The sequence below is a fragment of the Pleurodeles waltl genome, chromosome 7 (assembly GCF_031143425.1).
Source record: "Pleurodeles waltl isolate 20211129_DDA chromosome 7, aPleWal1.hap1.20221129, whole genome shotgun sequence".
Classification (NCBI taxonomy): Eukaryota; Metazoa; Chordata; class Amphibia; order Caudata; family Salamandridae; genus Pleurodeles; species Pleurodeles waltl.
The window spans coordinates 698,513,550-698,534,413 of record NC_090446.1 but is presented as its reverse complement, the minus strand read 5'-3'; the positions used below and the strand labels follow the sequence as shown (position 1 = coordinate 698,534,413).

The window sequence follows — 20,864 nt, the reverse complement described above, 5'->3', positions numbered from 1 at the left end:
GAGCTAGTTACACGCAGTTATTTCCGCATAGTCTAGGGTTGGGCACTTAACTCACGGAAGACCGAGCACACATCGAGTGGTCCTTGCATTCTTATTATGTGCACGCAGTGTTTGTTTGTCTACCGTTGCAAGCGGCCTCAGTTACCAGAACAGGAATTCGGTGCCGTTTTGTGCGAATGGCTCAATCCGCCTATACGAATCCTTGGTGCAGGTTACTTAAGGTTAAACATCTGACTACTGAAAAAGCTGACGTTGTAAAAGAATAGAAGGAACATGTTTATATTGTTTATAGTCGAGAATAGAGTGAAGCTAAAATGCTGCGGAACTTTTCACTGTACTTTTGTGGCAATACCGCCACCTTGTGGACATTTGGAAATTAGTCAAACACTGCTCGTTGCTTTTGGTTCTTTCTTTCTCTGCAGCTAAAGGGGATAAGAATGCACCGCATTTGAGTCACTCAACTGCCAGTCTAAATAGGGGTGTGTGCTAGGGGCGGGTAGGGGAAAGCCCCTTTGTTTCCAACCTTTTAAATGTTCTTCTGATCCATCAGACATAAATGTAGTGCATAAAGAAATTATTCTGTAGGAGAGTTCAACTACGGGGTTTAGCGTGGATTAAATACACAAGCATAGACATCAAGCCTCAGCGACATTAATGGGAGAGGATAACCATGCGCGTTAGGTTGAATCGCCGTCACTGTGGGTCTGCCGATGGTGCTGGCATTTGCCTAGGGCTACCATCTATAAAGGGTCTGCGTTACCATAGTCTCTTCTTTTCTGGCAGGATGCACTAAAGTTTCTTGCTGGTCTGTACGGGCAGAAGGAGGCTGCATGGCTTGAAATGACACCCAAGAGGCTCACAGGAGTAGCGACCTAAGGAATGACACTTGGCAGACAGGTCCTCTTATGTTTTATATTCGGAGAGATCATTGCAGGATCCTTCATGGGAGTCCACATGAAAGAGCAAAGTCACTGGGCCCGTGGGAAAGAGGACCTGGATCATCATCATCATTATCATCTTCAGTAGGAGTGACCAGTCCTCCGATTTACTGATGAATAGCGGATCTACAGGGCAACCAGGGATAGGGTGCTGGGCTGCCAGTTCATAAGCAGCTACAGATAGACAGCCCTCCTAACCATTTATAATAAGCCGGAAATGTAGACTGGTGCTTGGGTGCACGCAGAGGTCTTCTTTCCTGCTTGGGTTCTCAAACCGCATGTGCTGTGGTGTGATGCCACAACTCATCCTACCTATACTAGAGGTCGAGTAGATCTTTGGACTCTGAGAGGAGTGTGGTAATCAGATTCATTCAACATAAACCAGTACCATGAGAAACACAAATAATGTTACACACCATGACCAATTTTTCTACGGAAGCAAACCTCCAAACTAAATAAAGTTAAAAAGCTTTATTACAAACACAAAGCCAAAATAACGTAAATGTTGCGCTAGACTAAATTATAAACGTACATGAAAATCATAGGCTGACCAAAGCGTCTAAAATCAGGTTAGCCTTACTAAACATCTATGCTATTAAACACTCTAGGAGAATAACACAAATCAACAGTACGATAATATGCACATCAAAATCAGATTTCAAAGCAGGTGATGGTGACATCAGTAAATCATCAAACTCAATATCGGTCAGTAATTGGGGCTGGGCCATACTTTAACACAAATTCAGACTTGCAGGTGTGGGGACAGACTAACACATGCGGGGGGAAAAAAAGAAGAGACAAAAATAATTTGAAAATCTTACTAGAATACACTGGTGTAATTATCAAAGTTGAAAAGGAAACAAGAAAAACATTACAATTTGTATACCTCTCCTCATGGGACAGCAGACAGGAAGGATTTGTTGGGCAGAGCGCTCACAGCTTCTCAGCATCAGTAGACTGCATTATCAAGGGCAGAGCAGAACACAAGCTGCACATAGGGCAAGTCAGCAATTCAGAATTTATTTGGGATATTAGTACTGAAGATCATAAGCATATGGGGCAATCAGAAAGGATGACTTTGTTTCTTCAGAAGACATCTAAGGATCATAGGGATTCAGGAGAAGAGAGAGTAGCATCACAGCAAGGGTCATAAGCAAGACTCGTCTGTCTACCAGTTTCAAAAGTCTCTTCCTATCTAGAAATATCCATTGAGCTCTGATTGGTCCTCAGGGTGGACTAATCTTGCACAAGTGGATCAATATCCAATTAGAGTTTTAAATGCCCCATCAGGTTTTCAACTATTCCGGATTTTCAAAGGGAAGATGCAGTGTCATCTTGATGAGTTCATACAGTTCTGACAAAATAAAACATTTATAGGATTTTGAAACATGGCTCTTTGGCAAGTTCATCCCCTAACGTTTTGCCTCCTTCCTCCTATTTTTTCTGACCTGTCGCTGTTGGCTCTAGGACTGTGGTCATTTTATCACTGCTGATCAGTGCTAAAGTGCAGGTGCACTCCCTTATAAAGTTGGTATGATTGGCTTATACCTCAATGGCATATTTAATTTACCTACAAGTCCCTTGTACAGTGGTATTTCTATACCCAGGGCCTGTAAATTAAATGCTACTAGTGGACCTGCAGCACTGCTTGTGCCACCCACTGAAATAGCCTTTCAATCCTGTCTCAGGCCTGCTGGCGCAGGACCTGCGTGTGCTGTTTTCTGCCACAGGGACCTGGCATCTAAATTTACTTGCCAGGCCCAGAACTCCCTTTTTACTACATGTAAGTCCCCCCTAAGATAGGCCCCAGATAGCCCTATGGACAGGGTGCTATGTGTGTAGAAGGCAGGACATGTGCCTAGTAGTGTGGCCTGTCTTGGTAGTGTCAAACATCCTATTTGGTTTCCCACTGCTGTCAGTGCTGCATTCTCATAGGATTGCATTGGAAATACCCTGCCTTATGTGTATGGGTTATTGTCTTATTTATGAGGGGTAGCGTAGGCATGTTTGGCATGTTTGGTATGGTTGTAATGGTAACGAGAATTGCTGCTTGCTGGTGTAAGTGGAGTTTTTTTATTACTATTACAGAAATGCCGCGTATAGAAAGTGAGCATTTCTCTGTGCTTATGACTTTGGTGTTTTGCAGCTTGACTCTGATCCATGTCTGGGCAGAGTGGCAGTTGGGCTTTGTGCATATTTTTCAGACAGCCTGTACACAGGGAGGGTGGAGGTGTTGCAGAGGTGCATCTACATACTGAATAGCTTTCCTGGGCTGAGAGAAGGGAGAGGTGGGGCACACCTACATTTGTAAAGGCTGCCCTGGCCTCACACAAAAGGGTTGTTTCCCCCAACTGATGTTTGGAACCTATGCTGAAGGGGAGAGGGGGCCCTCCCAGAACCAGTTGTAACTGGTTCAAACCTCCTCTCCCCTTCTTTGTGAAACACACTGTAAAACTGAGTATAAGTACAGGGGAGGTTTCCCCTCAATTTGGTGACATTTTGGAAACTTACTTGGAACTGGACACAGAATGCTGGAGAGTCTCACCAGGAACCACCATGGACTGCTGCTGCTGTGCTGACCTGTGTCCTGCTTGGTCATGGGAGGACCTGCCATCTGCCTGCATCTCCCTTGCGCAGGCCTGCTGCTGGGCCCAGCCACCTGTGCGCCTTTTTCCTTGACTTTGTTACCCAGGGGCAGGGTGCTGTGGCCCCTGACCCCCGCAACTCCTTAGAGCACGAGGAGTGCTTAATTTCACCTTGTAGCGCCTGGAAAGTGTTTTGCTGAGTTTGTGTTGAGCGCTGAGAGAAGTGCTCTTAAGTAATTATCCTAGCGCCTTTAGAGCGCTTTCTTTCTGTTTGTTTGCCCTTGTGCGTACTTTCTTGCCACCTACCGGCATGACATGCTTATACGTTATCTTGGCTTGCCATAAGTTTTATAATGCTCTTGGTATAGGCATTTGTGATACTTTAATGACAAGTGCATTTCTTTTATAATGTGATTCCTGACTACTGCTTATGCTGCAGAATAATAAGTATCCTGTGTGTTATGTGCTATGTTGTAACGTTCTGACAACTGCTTAAGTAGAAGGATATTACTGACCTGTTGTGTTTGGTCTAATAATTACGTTGCGTAATATACAGTATATTTTCATGTAACTTGGTGTTGTGTTTCCTTTGTGGTGGGGATAGTGTGTCACGTGTGTTGTGCACACAATTTACACATTCCCTATGGGATAGGCCTGACTGCTCGTGCCAAGCTGCCAAGGTGGTGAGCAGGGGTTATCTTGGAGTGTAACGCCCTTGCCCTGACTAGAGTGGGTGGGTTCTGCCTGGCTTAGGTGCATACACTAGCCAACTAGAAACCCCATTTCTAACAGGATCTCTTTCTTAGGCTTCTACAGGATGATGTGAACAGTTCTCATGTGAATACAATAATGCTTCCTGCTTTGTTCAACAGCTAGAACAAATATTGTTACAATTGTTATTGGTTAAAACGCCCTCTGTCTTTAATACAATGGGACATTCCCTAATATGTCAGCAACCTAGGAAATAACTCGGGTCAAAAGAAACAGAATGTGTTAGCACTTTACCATTAGTGCTGCAAAATTAATTTTCGGGCCTACTCTAGCTAAGAAAGCCTAAATACATATTTTAATGAAGTTAATACAAATAAAACCTATTGCACACCTTACAATTTAAATCAAATATGCAAACAAAATTAATTGCAATCATTATTGATATCTACAATTAGAACAGTTTGAATGTTCATTTGTTTTTTGCACACATGTAACTCACATTAATAAATTCATTTAATTAATATCCGTACGATTAATTCATGTTCATTTAATACTCATAATACTCTTTTAATCTGTTTCTCCAAAAATACTTTTAATATTGATTCATGGCCATAGTTCACTAAAATATAAATGCACAGCATCTTTCCATGGCAAAACGTAATGTTGAAAACAAATAGAGGTCACAATGTCCACCATATTTCAAAAGTGCACATTTTTACTTCTAATGTTAATTTCTCTGTTAGGCTTTTAAATGAAACTTTTAAGCCGCTATACACTAACTTCTGTGCCACTCATGTATTAATAAAATGCGATCTCTATCAGTGACTATTGCATTTCTTGCTCAAGGAAAGAAAACATGTCCTAACATACATTGTTGGCTACCCTGTCCATACTTCAGACCCTGCTGATATCACTTGACATATTACTGTCACTTAGTTGAACCTTCATATTTCCTAAATACATGATCTCCCAATTTCTCCGAATCTGCTTCTAGTTCAAAAGACTATTTTTTTTTCTGCAGGCCTAAGAACAAACTTAAGTCAGCGGTGTGCTGGATGAATGCTAGAAGGCATCTGCCTATTCTATAAACAGGGGCCACAAGATCTGAGCCCCTACCCCACCCAAAAAAAACTAAAACAAAGCAAAAACATCTTGTGGGTATTTGGAATGAAAAATGGAGTCCTAATTGGACAGTATTACAACCTCATTTATTCTACTATTGCCAACTACTCACACTCTTCCAAACTTTCTCAATGATGGGAGTCAGGATATTTATATCTTAATCTTCGGGTGTAGTAATTAATTTACCCCCATTAGTTGTATGAACCTTAGATCGTCAACAAGGAGAAGTTAAAAAGAGCAGTCATCAACAACATGCTCTTATAAATAATAAAATAATCAAAGATTTTATTTCCAGCAATAAAGAGAATTGTGTATGAGCTAAAGGATTTTTTTCATCAATTTTCAAGTTTTCATTATAGTTTGGTTATTAGAAATTCATATAATACATAAAGCTGTATCTCAAAATAAAGAAAAGTACAATAATTGTAAGCATGATAGTTAAAATTGAAATAGTACAGCAAGTGTGTTTCGTAATCTAATTCCCCTAATCTAAATTAAATTGGAATAGAGTGGAACAAGGTGTCAGTTCAAAATCCCAGTAAAGCATTCTGATGAGAGAATCAATACATAAGCCTTAAGCCTTTCCACTTCAAGCAACACAAAATTATTTAAGCTGGAAAATGTGTGCAGCTATAAATCAGCAGACGTCTAAATGAAAAGGAAAAACATCAACTGTTTTATCCCATGAAGATAGCGATGGTCCCAAGAAACCCATGGTAGATCTCTAGAAATGCGAGCAAGAAAAGCCTTACTTTATTTAGAAACACACTCTAATACAAACAAAGTCTTTTAAGAGTGCAAACAAGTAACACATTCTTTGTCTGCAGTATCCAGTAGGATTTCAGTAAACTCCTGGGAGTAGGTAAACTCCCCTCTTTATTACATCTTCACAATAGGCCAGAGATGCAAGACCTTGAAAAGATCCTCATCCATATTTTGTGGTTCAGCCAGTTCTTCCCATGAATCATGCTTCCTGTTTACTCCTATGCTCCTGATGAGAACCTCGCTAAAAGTTGTCTAATGCATAAAAAATACCTATTCACTAGCTAACAAACAGCTATTGGAAAGTTACAGCATCTGCAGTGAAACGGGCAAAAACAGCATATCCACAAAAATAGTTCAACTTGGAAAACAGGCCTTTTAATTTTAGCATAAATTGCAGTTAATATTGCATGAACAGTTAGACTAAGTTATACCTAAACGTTATTTTTTTCTTTGTATGTTCATAATACCTAAGTGTGATTTCCTCATGCAAATACCTTATACATAATACGTGTTTTTTAGCATATTTTTTTGTTCTTTTTATTTACATTTTTTTTTGCAAAATGAAGAAATTCACTGTATTATCAGGACGTAGCACATGCTTATTGTTGGGTTCCTGGTAAAAACCTAATAGACTCTGTGAGGGTCCTCACCCAGGCCTTGTGCAGGTCTTGTGATGAGGTTGCATTCTGTTCAAATGCAGAGGCATGCTTCTTCCTTGGCCCTTTGAAATATTACAGTTTTTGTCCGTTAAATGGCTACCTTGACAATCGGTCAAAAAGAAGTTGGCCTTTAAGAGTGTGTGCTTGGCTTGTATAGTGCAGCGACACTGTCTAATTGAAAACTATTGTAGCTCCGTTCTAGGGTGCTCCTTCAGGTCCAATAAACAGTGCTACTTTACCATTCTTTTTCCTGATTTAAATGCAGAGGCAACAGGATTTTTCTTTTCTCTCCACGTATTGTCTCCTAGGAATTCTTTTACCCTCATTCCATCTCCTTTAGAACCACACGCAGTTCATCTGGTGTAGTTGATTAATCAACTTTTTTTACTGCTCACTGAATTCCAGTTGTTTTTAACTTTTTGGGTGTTAAGAGGCAATTGGGTTTAAGGAATAGTTAGAAAAATGCTACCTTTTGTGTCTTCTGCTGTTTTAAAGAGTACGGAGCCGAGCACATTATCAGAAAGCATTTCAGTTCCTTTTTTTAGGTCTTAGCCTTTAGCTGTCTGTTGAAGACCAATTATGGACAACACCAGTACTAGAAGTTGCTTTGGGTGAGGACATCTGTTACTGATGATTGATTTTCTAATTAGTCTAATTTATTTGCTTTTTATTTCATGGCTTCACTTTCTCTTCTTGTGTTTTTCCCTCACCAGGTGCATAGCCTGATATTCATCCCTTTCATTGGATGACTTGTATCTTTCTGCTGTATTCAGGGAACTACCTTTTCCTTTTTCTTTCAGCACTCCGTGGGAGTGCATGTGCTTTCTTCAAATTCCCACCCCTCCGCTCAATCCTCGGTGCTGCTTTCTTCTTCCTCCTCAGCTTCTGTTGTTTCTCACTTCTCATTGTTAAGCATGTTTTTTAAAATCTCTTTTGAAATGAATACACCTTCACCCAGCTCCCCTAACACTCTGACCCTCACTCTTCCTCCATGCATCCTGTCGATGTCTTGTACTTACTATTACTATATAGGCCTGGCAGCTGCAATTCGCTGGCTGTCGTCCATTAAAAAATGCTTTGTCATTCACTCTTTACATATATTTTTTAATTTACTGCTTCAAGTTCATTGTCTCCCATTTTCCCTCATCTTTGAACAGCAAATGCGTCATCATGCTGCAGTTGTTTTAGCATCATGAAGTAATACATGCCCATGCATTATAATGCAAGTGTACATATATTCCATCATGCTTTTTTGATAATGCCTTTTCACATCAGGAAACAGGCATTTTTTCCAATTTGCTCATGCAGAACATCATTGCAAAATACTTTTGCATACCCAAAAGGTCAAATAACTGCATTGAAAGTTGAGACATATTATCTTTGTCAATGCTTTTTCCGGTTTCATGGGGAGTTTTCTGTGAATGTATCAAAAACGAATTTAACCTTGTATAACTTGCTGGCTGAAAAAGGCAGCAGCGGACTAAGTTTTCGTTTACTGTTCTTCTCAGGAATGACACCACTGATTTGAATGGTGCTCCCTACCTGTCATTGGGCCAGAATGTGTAATAACGTACATACCCAATTTGTAGTAATATACACCATTTATTATTGAGTTTTATGTTACTTTAAATGCACCTCACCTACGTTTAGTGTGTAATTATTAGCAAATCTGCACATTGACAGTCTTTTTTACTTTGATTATGTTTGAGATTAAGAAAAGGTGTTGAGTGAAACGTTGAGATAACTTATTGTTTTTTTGTTGTTGAAATTATTATAGTCTAGTGAACATCATAAAGTATTTGAACTCCACACTACTACAGGGAAGTGCATTATTTATTTCAAATCATATGCAGATCTCTACAAATTAATCTGTAATTTATAGAAAAATATTTCGAGTTTCTTGTAGAGGTTCGGTACATTTTGAGATGAAAAGCCTCATAGTCGAGAGTCTATCTTTTCCCTTTACTTACGCCTTCTGAAGGCAGTAGAAATTGGATGAACGATATGTGCAAATGCCATTGAGTCTAATAAGAGCTGAACGACCTGAAATATTTTTTGGGGCCCACCTTCTCAGCTGTGCATGGATCTGCTCACATTGGACCAGACATGCTGAGAGATTAATCAAATGTTTACCCTGCTGATTTTCCTCGAGTGCTTGCCCACCTTTGCAATACTGGTTCTTTAAAGTCTCATAAAATCTCATAAAATGTTGTGCTAGCCTTACACTTCTCTTCTGGAGTTGGAATGATCACCAGAATATTTTGACGGCCACTACAGAAAGCTGGACAAGCCGGTATCTTTATAAAGTTCAGTCAAGCATAGAACGGATTGAGCTATTTAGCTATCAGTGCATCATATTGGTTAACACTCTACCATCGTCCTTGCTGAAGCCAGTGTGGAAACTTCATAGGTGGATTATCATCTATCATATCATATTGGATTACTCTAAGCTGCAACCCTTTGGTCTGGACAATGCTCCTAATAAAAGATTCATCAGAAGTAAGACTCGCTATGGAGTTTGTGATTTAAAAAAAAAAGAAAAACAACGTGGAAGCCCAACCTCTTTCATTAGTATCTTGGGTGAGGCCAGGCCGATGGTGTCTGAACCAGCAAATTCTCCTGCTCCCCACACTCATGAACGAGGTACTGGCAAGAACAGAGACAGGAGACTTGGTTTCAGTCATCCCTAAATTCATAAAAAGGCTAATGGCTGCTAGTGCTATCAAGTTTGAGATTCCATAGACTGCCTTTTTCTGCATACCAGACTGGTTGAGCATTAAAACCATGACCGCTTAAAGAAAATTTAAATCTGCCTCCTCAAGAAGGCAGTCTTTACACCACTCCTTATTAGTATGCTATTCCACCAACAAACCGACCGAGATGATCAGTCTCGGAGGTGTTGAAACATTGAAGTGTTTAGCAGCATTAACTGTTTCTCCACCACACCCACTAAATTAAGAGGTGTGCTTGGATCCAGAGTGCACCAGGATGTGACGTTGAATGTTTGCCAGATGACTCTTCAAGAATGCTGATATGGTATGAGCGCCATATATTGTCGCACCACTAACTTGAATTATTGCTGGGACTCAAAATCTACACAATGACCAGAAATGCGCACTCTACAGAAATAATTGGAGAGGATCACACTATAATACTCTACCCAGCTAAACTATGTCCTGTCTCTTTTGTTGCTTTTGCATTCCCTATTTCCAACTCTCCTTCCCTTGTAGGTAATCTCCCCCCTCCCCATAGTTCATCCACGAAGCAGTTTGAAGCAGGTTACAGTCTTAAAGCTAAAAGAGTGGCTTGACATCATCTGGCATGAGCAGATTGTCCATTGCACATAAACATTGCAATGTGAACTTCATACCAGTAGCTGGTGTTGTGATGTTTTGGGGAATTCTTTCTCCCATTTCACATATTTTGGACTACTAGTAAGGAAGTTATATTGCAAGGTTTGTAAAATAACAGTGCTAATGCTTGTAGGATATATCCTACTGACTAAGTCTACTGTTGCTTCTTATGTTAAAACCTGACTTTTCTTCAAAACATGTCTTTCTTCTTTTAGTGTTCTCTAGCCAGCAGAGACCATCTTATCTGCTGTGACCTAACAATCTGAGCATCATTTGTCATTATTTATTAATATGGTCTAGAGTCTGTTCTTGGTTCATCATTATATAATGCTGCTCGGGTTTGAATCAGTAGCCACACCGTTTCTCATGTGCAAGTCTGCTTTTGTCACAAAGGTAGACTATGACTTCATCAAATCTCCATTGCCTTAGAAAATCCATCTGATCCTAGATTCTATTGATGCGGTCTAGCAAATGGATGGTGTGACTGTACTTTGAGTCAGTCTTTGCTCACAATAAAGTGGTTGTTTTAATAGATTTCTGCACATGCTAGGCTTGGTATAAAACATCAAGTGGTGACAAGAATTTGTGAGAATGCACATGGACCGTCTTCTAGCTGATATTGTTCACTCTGTTCAGTTTTAAGAGAATTAACTAAACTATGTTGGTATGTTTAGTTACAGAATGAAGAGGAGCCAGGAGAGTCATCCCAAGCAGGAACTGATGCCCCCCCGCCATACAGCAGTCTCACCGGAGAGAATGCAGGTATGTGATCAAACAATTGCTTTTCTTTGTTTCCTTAGTTAATTTATGCTCTGTCAGCACATAAGCATTTATCTTCATGTGTGTTTAGCGGTCACTGTTGACATGAGTGTCCCTTTGTACATCTTACTTCAAAGAGTGCTGTTGTAGATATTGTCAACACTAAAACATGGAACTTTTTTTGACATTCCATCTTTATTAAAAATGCAACTTTCACATGTTTCCAATTGGTACATATATGTGTGTGTGTGTGTGGGGGTGGGGGGGGTGTGGGGGCAAATTGTTCCACACGTGGGAGACCTTAAGCCATTTTTCTATGGCATTTTCAGCAGATTGTTTATTTTGCGCCAACCTGTCCTTTCAACACAGCGTATTGACAATCCTAACTGTTCTTCCTGCTGTAAGGTGGGCTTAATATTCAGTCTGTCACCAGATTATCCCGTCTACAACAAGCCCCTCTTCCACATCCTGGTCCCAGTACAAATGTCTTTCACTGGGTTAGGATGTTTAACGAGGAGAATGCTTTGATAATCCCCGAGAGAAGAGGTCAGGGTAGTACTATCCAGTACCCATCGTGGCACAGTTGACAGTCTGTGGTCCATGGACTTGGCACATAGCAGGCATGCTAGTTGGCCAGGAGACAGTGTATTTGCCGGAGGGCTGAGCTGAAGGTAGCTAGGTAGAGCATTTCGTATTGAGATACATGTTTATGGTTATATTGAGATGTTTTTTTTTTTATAAATAGTTTGTTGATTCAGTGACAGGTTTTTCTTCAGATTGAGTTGTTAGCATTTGTGCTTATTGATTTTACATGCCAAAGACTGGCCTCAGTAGATTTAAATGGCTATACTTTCCTTAACTTTCACATGCTAATCCTTCATATTCATGACACATTAAGGAAGGAAGGCAAGAATGGTGAAGGCTGTTTTAAAAAGACTCCTGGGTTGGCACCTATGCTCTCATTTATCAGCCTCAAATTCAGACTCTTGTATGCCTCAGAGGATCGGAAAATGAGTATCCAGTTACAGCATTTGGTACCAGTGAATGTTTCCCTCATCCCTGTCCTCATACCTCCTGCTTTGCCCTTTCTTCGAGATTTGCTGTCACTATCTTATTCCTGCAACACTTATGGCAGTGGCAAATGATTCACTTTAAAAGTGGTGGGCCGTTACGGGGGTGATATCCCTAAAGTTATCTACATACAAATGGTGACCTTTGTTGAACAGTCGTCTACCAAGTTCCCACACAATTTTCTTAGTAACCCCAAAAGTGGGAATCCCGACCAGTGTAGACACGGAAATTATACACATATCCTGCACTACTTTCAGACAGCATATACAATTTAATTCCACATTGTGCCCTCTTGCTAGGAATGTACTGCCTAAAAACCAAACGACCCTTGGAGAGGACCAAAGACTCGTCCACAGCTATTTCTTTGCCTGGAACATAGACCTCTGAAAACTGATCTACAAAATGATCAAGGACGGGCCTAATCTTAAAAAGACGGTCAGAATCAGGGTGATCTCATGGCATTGTCAATAAAATGCAGCATCCTAAGAAGAAGCAAATACCGATTACGACTCATTGTTGCAGGAAATATAGCTGTTGCCATCAAGGGACTAGTAGACCAATAAGAAGCCAGTGATGGCTTCCTTATCAACCTCATCAAAAGAGTCAAACCCAAAAACCTTTTCATCTCCTCCAAATTTGTGGGAATCCACTGGGTAGCTCTAGAGTGTGGCCTAAGTCTAGCAGCGTTTTCCCTCAAATACTGCTCCGCATACAAATTAGTCTGCTCAATAAGCTCTTCCAAAAACACATCATCCACAAATACCTCAAAGAAATTGACAGGCACAAAGTTCTCTGTATTGACTCTACACCCTGGTAGACCAGTAAAGGCAGGCAACTCTGGCTGCTCCATGTTTGGGGCAACCCAGAGTTCAGGTCTTCTAACAGGAAACCTTTCAGCCCCAGGTTGCTGCACTAATGGCACATCAGTATCCTCCTCTAAAACAGGCCCTTCATCTGCACTGAGTGTGGCTTCCTCATCAACCTATTCCTCTCCAACAAAAACTTCGCTGCCAGAATCTCTCACTTCCTCCTCTGCCTCAGATGCAGAGTCCGTCTCATAATCATGATCAGACAATGACTCAAAAAGCATACCAATCACCTACTGAGCGGTCATCCTGCGGTTTTCCTACGAAAATTAACTCGACAAATGCACCACCAACAACCAACCCTGTGTAAGATAAGTAATAAAGTGTAGCTTTATCTGTAAGAGTTATAAACTCAAAAACTATACCGCTCACTTGCCTGAAAAAGCTTGACTCACCAGCAACTACTCTGCACAGACACAGCAATCACCAATGATATCCCACTAAAAAGAAAGAAAGAAAAGCAAATTAGAAATAAGACAACACAAATATCATTGTGCACAAATCTAAGGACAATTTCACTCACAAACCTGCATTTAGTACACCACCTACAAACATGCCATTCATGCATGTCAACAATACTCCTTTGGAGTAAATTGTTTTTACTTACCTAAAACATGCAACTATGCAAACCGCTGGTCAACCACCGCCAAAACTGCAAGGAGCCACAGCAAAAAAAGCAAAAGCTTTGAACTAGAACAAAAAATATTTTTTTTAAAATCACAAATACAACTACTTTGTCAATTGACATACACCCAACCATCAAGCATTTAGAAATTGGTGCCTAAGTGGATTCTGCCATAAGGGCAGATGGGCCTACTAAAAAATAAGCCTATCTGCCCCAAGGAGGGCAGAAAATACATTTAGTAGTGTGTCCCCATGGTGAGCAACCCTTGCCCAAGGGGCCACCCCCCCCAAAAAAAAAAAACACACACACACTATCCCTGGTGCCTAAGTGGCTTCTGCCCCCCCCCCCCATAAATAAACATTAAAAAATTATCTGGCGCTCTAGTGGTTTCTGCCTAAAAATAATAGGCCGATCTGCCCCCCTTGGGGGCAGAAATGCCCTTGATACACGTGCCCCCAAAGAGGGGGCAACCCTTGCCCAAGCGGCTGCCCCCCCATCCCCTAACACAACACACACACTATCCCTGGTGTCTAAGTGGCTTCTGCCCCCCTTGGGGGCAGAAATGGCCAACAGTTCAATGCCCCCTTTGGGGGGCGCCCCTTGCCCAAGGGGACATCTCCCCTCCCCCCACTACATATATAAACATACACAAAAAAATCCCTGGCGTTCTGGTGGATTCTGCCCCCCTTTGTGGCAGATCGGCCTACAAATAGGGGGCAGAAATTGCCACAAGAATCATGCGCCCAAATGGGATCAACCCTTGCCCAAGGGGCTGCTCCCCAACGCACAAACAAGAAAGTACAACAAAAAAAAGAAAATCCCTGGCGTCTACTGGATTCTGCCCCCCTTGGGGGCAGATCGGCCTAAAAATATTAGGCCGATCTGCCCCCAAGGGGGGGCAGAAATGGCCACACAAACATGCCGCCAAATGGGAGCGACCCTTGCCCAAGGGGCTGCTCCCGAAACACAAACTGCACAGAAAAAAAAAAAGAAAAAAAAATCCCTGGCGTCTAGTGGGCACTCCTGAATGCTCAAAGAGACACCGGGGGGGAAGGAAAAGCCATTCCTTTCCCCCGGTGCCTCTTTGTCCCAAATCCCCCACCCGCCGGAGGTGAAACTCACCTATTTCTCCCTTCGTCGCACTCGAAGCAAATGGCTTCCAGTGCGACTGGCACTGTGTAATGATCTCAGTGCGTGATTGCGCGCTGATGTCATTACAGGGAGGAGGGGGGGCGGGGGTGGAAGGGGAAGGGCTTCTCCTTCCATCCCTGCCTTTGCAGGGTGGGGGGGGGGGAACCCCACAGAGGGAGCGCTAGCTCTCCCTCTGGGCTCTGTGCCCAGGGCGTAATGGTTACGTCCTGGGCACACGAGCACTGTGCCTCAGGATGTAACCATTACGTCCTGGGCACAGAAGGGGTTATAGGTACCTACTTTGTCTCACTGCTCACCTTTTATGTAGTGATTGATTTGGAAAAGAATGGTTCATTGAACTCCTCTCAGTCCTTGCCTCTGTCATTTGGAGCTCACACCCTGGTTGCCTGTGATGGCTCTGCCATGTTCCAGTGTGATTGATACTTTTGAAAGAAGGTGCAAGGCAGAAGTCAATTTTCGAGAGAGGCCATGACCTATATCAATTGCTGGAATCCACCAGTGGTCAAGAGACCAACAGTACTAATGTCTGTAAAGGCTAGGAATTCTGCAGAGTTCAAGGAAGCATCATAACCTCTGTGACTGCATAGGGTTCATACCACTAAGTGTCACAGGCCTTTCCACTGTTAACACATTTTTATGTGCAGAAGTTTCACATTGACAGTTGTAATGCTGAGGATGGATGTGAAGATCTCCACATTCTTTGGTGAAAGGTCCTACAGGAGAACCTGGAGTTCTCAAGTCCCTGTATGGATTTGGACTTCTGGCTGTTTCTCAGTACACAAGGATCAGTGTGTGACCATGCTAAATACTCTGAGGCCGTGTGCTAGAAACCAGGTCATCAACCTTTTTTTCTCCATTCAGTCTGGAACCAAATGTTCGGTGGCATGTGTAGCTGCAGATACACATGCTGTGCATAGTCCGCCGTCTGGTGTTGGTCTCGGAGTGTTACAAGTTGTTTTTCTTCGAAGAAGTCTTTTTTCGAGTCACGAGACCGAGGGACTCCTCCTACTTTGGTTCCATTGCGCATGGGCGTCGACTCCATCTTAGATTGTTTTTTTTCCGCCATCGGGTTCGGACGTGTTCCTTTTCGCTCCGTGTTTCGGGTCGGAAAGTTAGTCAGAATCTCGGGAAAATACGTCGGTATTGTTTCGTTCGGTATCGGGTTAGATTAGAATCGACACCGAATCTTGAAGAGCTCCGGTAGCCCTTCGGGGTATTTTCGATCCCCCGTCGGGGCCTGGTCGGCCCGACCGCGTGCAACATCGAGACTGATGGAACGGACCCCATTCCGATTCTGTCCTAAATGCCACAATAAATATCCCTATACAGACCAACATTTGGTCTGTAACTTGTGCCTGTCCCCCGAGCACAAGGAGGAAACGTGTGAGGCCTGTCGCGCGTTTCGGTCGAGAAAAACACTCAGAGACCGAAGAGCCAGGAGGTTGCAGATGGCGTCCACGCCGACAGGACATCAAAGGTTCGAGGAAGAAACTTTCTCCATCCACAAGTCGGATTCCGAAGAATTCGACGTCGAAGAGCAACCAACCGTGAGTAAGACGTCGAAGCAAAGATCAAACGAAAAGACAGACAAAGCCCAGGGGACGCCACTGCCAACAGGCCATGGCTAAAGCCATAAACTAGGTGACCGTCCATCGGCACCGAAAAAGGGCGAGCCAGTGCCGAAGTCGTCCAACTCAGGTCGAGACACAGGCACTCAGCAATCTCGGGACCGAGAGAGTGGTGCAGAAAAGGGTTGACACAGAGACAGCGCCACCGAAGCTGCTCGGCACAGAGACAGCGCCACCGAAGCTGCTCGGCACAGAGACAGCGGCACCGAAGATGGTCGTCACTGAGAGGGCACAACACCGAAAAAGAGAAAAATCTCGTTGGAGCCGAAAAAAACTAAAGACACGGTTTCGGTGCCAAAACACCCGGCAAGCGAACCGAAAACCAGTTCCTACTCAGAGGAACAATCACTGTCCTCCCAACTAAAAAGACACAGATTTGAGGAGGAACTACAAAGAACAGAAGTAGATCACATGCAAAAGCGTATCTTTATCCAAGAGGGTACAGGGAAGATCAGCACTCTTCCCCCATCAGGAGGAAAAGGAAACTTGACTTCCAGCAACAAGACAAGCAACCACAAGCAAAGGTGGCAAAGAAGGTAAATCCACCACCCTCTCCACCACCGTCAACTCATGCATCACCGGCACAGACTCCACCACAATCACCGGCTCATACCACCATGAGCCAAGATGATCAGGATGCATGGGACCTCTGACGCTCCGGTATCGGACAATAGCCCAGAGTCGTACCCAACTAAACCCTCACCACCTGAGGACAGTACAGCATATGCACAGGTGGTAGCTAGGGCAGCCGAATTCCATAATGTATCGCTACATTCGGAGCCTATCGAGGATGACTTCCTCTTTAACACCCTGTCCTCCACCCATAGCCATTATCAAAGCCTTCCTATGCTCCCAGGAATGCTAAGGCACGCTAAACAGATTTTTAAGGAGCCAGTTAAAAGCAGAGCAATAACTCCAAGGGTGGAGAAGAAATACAAGGCACCGCCCACAGACCCTGCTTTTATTACGTCACAACTGACACCAGATTCAGTAGTCGTAGGAGCAGCTCGTAAAAGAGCCAACTCGCAAACATCAGGCGACGCACCACCTCCAGATAAGGAGAGCCGCAAGTTTGATGCAGCTGGGAAAAGGGTTGCAGCACAAGGTGCAAACCAGTGGCGCATCGCCAACTCGCAAGCACTCCTAGCGCGCTACGACAGGGCCCATTGGGACGAGATGCAGCATCTCATCCAGCACCTCCCCAAAGAATTCCAGAAACGAGCGCAACAAGTGGTTGAAGAGGGACAAAATATCTCCAACAGCCAGATTCGTTCTTCTATGGATGCAGCAGATACAGCAGCAAGAACAATAAATACTGCTGTGACGATAAGGAGGCACGCATGGCTGCGCACCTCTGGCTTCAAACCTGAGATACAGCAGGCAGTGCTCAACATGCCGTTTAATGAACAACAATTGTTTGGGCCGGAAGTGGACACTGCAATTGAAAAATTAAAGAAGGACACGGACACAGCCAAAGCCATGGGCGCACTCTATTCCCCGCAGGGCAGAGGCACATTTGGCACTTTTCGCAAAACAACTTTCAGAGGGGGGTTTCGGGGTCAAGCCACAGAAGCCAGCACCTCACAAACAAGACCACCTACCTACCAGGGACAATATCAAAGGGGAGGCTTTCGAGGCCAATATAGAGGGGGCCAATTCCCAAGAAACCGGGGAAAATTTCAAGGTCCCAAAACCCCTCAAAATAAACAGTGACTCACAAGTCACACAACCCCTTCACACAACACCAGTGGGGGGAAGACTAAGCCAATTCTACAAATCTTGGGAGGAAATAACAACAGACACTTGGGTCTTAGCAATTATCCAACATGGTTATTGCATAGAATTTCACCAACTCCCTCCAAACGTCCCACCAAAAACACACAATATGTCAAAACAGCATATAGACCTTCTAGGACTAGAAGTTCAAGCATTACTGCAAAAAGACGCAATAGAATTAGTACCAAGTCCACAAAAGAACACAGGAGTTTACTCACTGTACTTTCTAATACCAAAGAAGGACAAAACTCTGATACCAATATTAGATCTCAGAACACTAAACACCTACATCAAATCAGACCACTTTCACATGGTCACGCTACAAGACGTAATACCACTGCTGAAACAGCAAGACTACATGACCACGTTAGATCTAAAAGACGCGTATTTCCATATACCGATACATCCCTCGCACAGGAAATACCTAAGGTTCGTATTCAAAGGAATACATTACCAATTCAAAGTATTGCCATTCGGAATAACAACAGCGCCAAGAGTCTTTACAAAATGTCTAGCAGTAGTAGCCGCACACATCAGGAGGCAGCAAATACACGTGTTTCCGTACCTAGACGATTGGCTAATCAAGACCATCTCGCTAACAAAGTGTTCACACCACACAGATTATGTTATACAAACCCTTTACAAGCTGGGTTTCTCCATCAACTATGCAAAGTCACACCTTTTGCCGTGTCAAACACAGCAATACTTGGGAGCGACAATCAACACAACAAAAGGGATAGCCACTCCAAGTCCACAAAGGGTTCAAAATTTACACAAGGTGATACAAGCCATGTATCCAACACAAAACATACATGCAAAGATGGTATTAAAACTCCTAGGCATGATGTCCTCATGCATAGCCATTGTCCCAAACGCAAGATTGCACATGCGGCCCTTACAACAGTGCCTAGCATCACAATGGTCACATGCACAGGGTCAACTTCTAGATCTGGTGTTGATAGACCGCCAAACATACATCTCGCTTCTATGGTGGAACAGTACAAATTTAAACAAAGGGCGGCCTTTCCAAGACCCAGTGCCACAATACGTGATAACAACAGATGCTTCCATGACAGGGTGGGGAGCACATCTCAATCAACACAGCATCCAAGGACAATGGGACATACATCAAAGAAAGTTTCATATAAATCACCTAGAACTGTTAGCAGTATTTCTAGCATTGAAAGCATTCCAACCCATGATAACCCACAAATACATTCTTGTCAAAACAGACAACATGACGACAATGTACACAGTTGTGTCTCTTAACACAAAAAATATGGCATTGGGCAATTCACAACCACATTCGCCTAATAGCACAATTTATTCCAGGGATCCAGAACCAGCTAGCAGACAATCTCTCTCGGGATCACCAACAGGTCCACGAATGGGAAATTCACCCACAAATCCTGAACAATTACTTCCAAATTTGGGGAACACCACAAATAGATCTATTTGCAACAAAAGAAAACGCAAAATGCCAAAACTTCGCATCCAGGTACCCACACCGGGAATCCCAAGGCAATGCTCTATGGATGAATTGGTCAGGGATATTTGCGTACGCTTTTCCCCCTCTCCCTCTCCTTCCATATCTAGTAAACAGATTGAGTCAAAACAAACTCAAACTCATACTAATAGCACCAACATGGGCAAGACAACCTTGGTATACGACACTACTAGACCTGTCAGTAGTACCTCATGTCAAACTACCCAACAGGCCAGATCTGTTAACACAACACAAACAACAGATCAGACATCCAAACCCTGCATCGCTGAATCTAGCAATTTGGCTCCTGAAATCCTAGAATTTGGACACTTAGGCCTTACTCAAGAGTGTATGGAGGTCATAAAACAAGCTAGAAAACCTTCCACTAGACATTGCTATGCAAGTAAATGGAAAAGATTTGTTTGTTACTGTCATAATAATCAAATTCAACCATTGCATGCATCTCCGAAAGATGTAGTAGGATATTTACTACATTTACAGAAATCAAATCTAGCTTTCTCTTCCATAAAGATACATCTCGCAGCAATATCTGCTTACCTGCAGATTACTCATTCAACTTCCCTATTTAGAATACCTGTCATTAAAGCGTTTATGGAGGGCTTAAAGAGAATTATACCACCAAGGACACCACCTGTTCCTTCATGGAACCTCAACATTGTCTTAACAAGGCTCATGGGCCCACCTTTCGAACCCATGCATTCTTGTGAAATGCAATACTTAACGTGGAAAGTTGCATTTCTCATTGCCATTACATCTCTAAGGAGAGTAAGTGAAATACAGGCGTTTACCATACAAGAACCATTTATTCAAATTCACAAAAATAAAGTCGTTCTAAGAACAAATCCAAAATTCTTACCAAAGGTTATCTCACCGTTCCACTTAAACCAAACAGTGGGATTACCAGTGTTCTTCCCACAGCCAGGTTCAATAGCTGAAAGAGCACTACATACGTTAGACATCAAGAGAGCGCTAATGTACTACATTGACAGGACAAAACAAATTAGGAAGACAAAACAACTATTTATTGCCTTCAAAAAACCTCATACAGGAAATCCAATTTCAAAACAAGGTATTGCCAGATGGATAGTAAAATTCATCCAAACCTGCTATCTTAAAGCAAAAAGAGAACTGCCTATTACACCAAGGGCACACTCAACCAGAAAGAAAGGTGCTACTATGGCCTTTCTAGGAAATATTCCAATGAACGAAATATGTAAGGCAGCAACATGGTCTACGCCTCATACATTTACTAAACACTACTGTGTAGATGTGTTATCTGCACAACAAGCCACAGTAGGTCAAGCCGTACTAAGAACTTTATTTCAAACTACTTCCACTCCTACAGGC

General features: G+C 42.8%; 1 protein-coding gene across 1 annotated transcript in view; it reads left to right on the top strand.

Moving 5' to 3' along the window:
• The window catches only part of NDFIP1 (Nedd4 family interacting protein 1), a 274,091-nt gene that overhangs the window by 86,798 nt on the left and 166,429 nt on the right, over positions 1–20,864 (top strand). Inside the window, exon 2 of the mRNA XM_069244703.1 lies at positions 10,808–10,895. Within this exon, the coding sequence (XP_069100804.1) occupies positions 10,808–10,895 (88 nt within the window). The remainder of the gene's footprint in view (positions 1–10,807; positions 10,896–20,864) is intronic.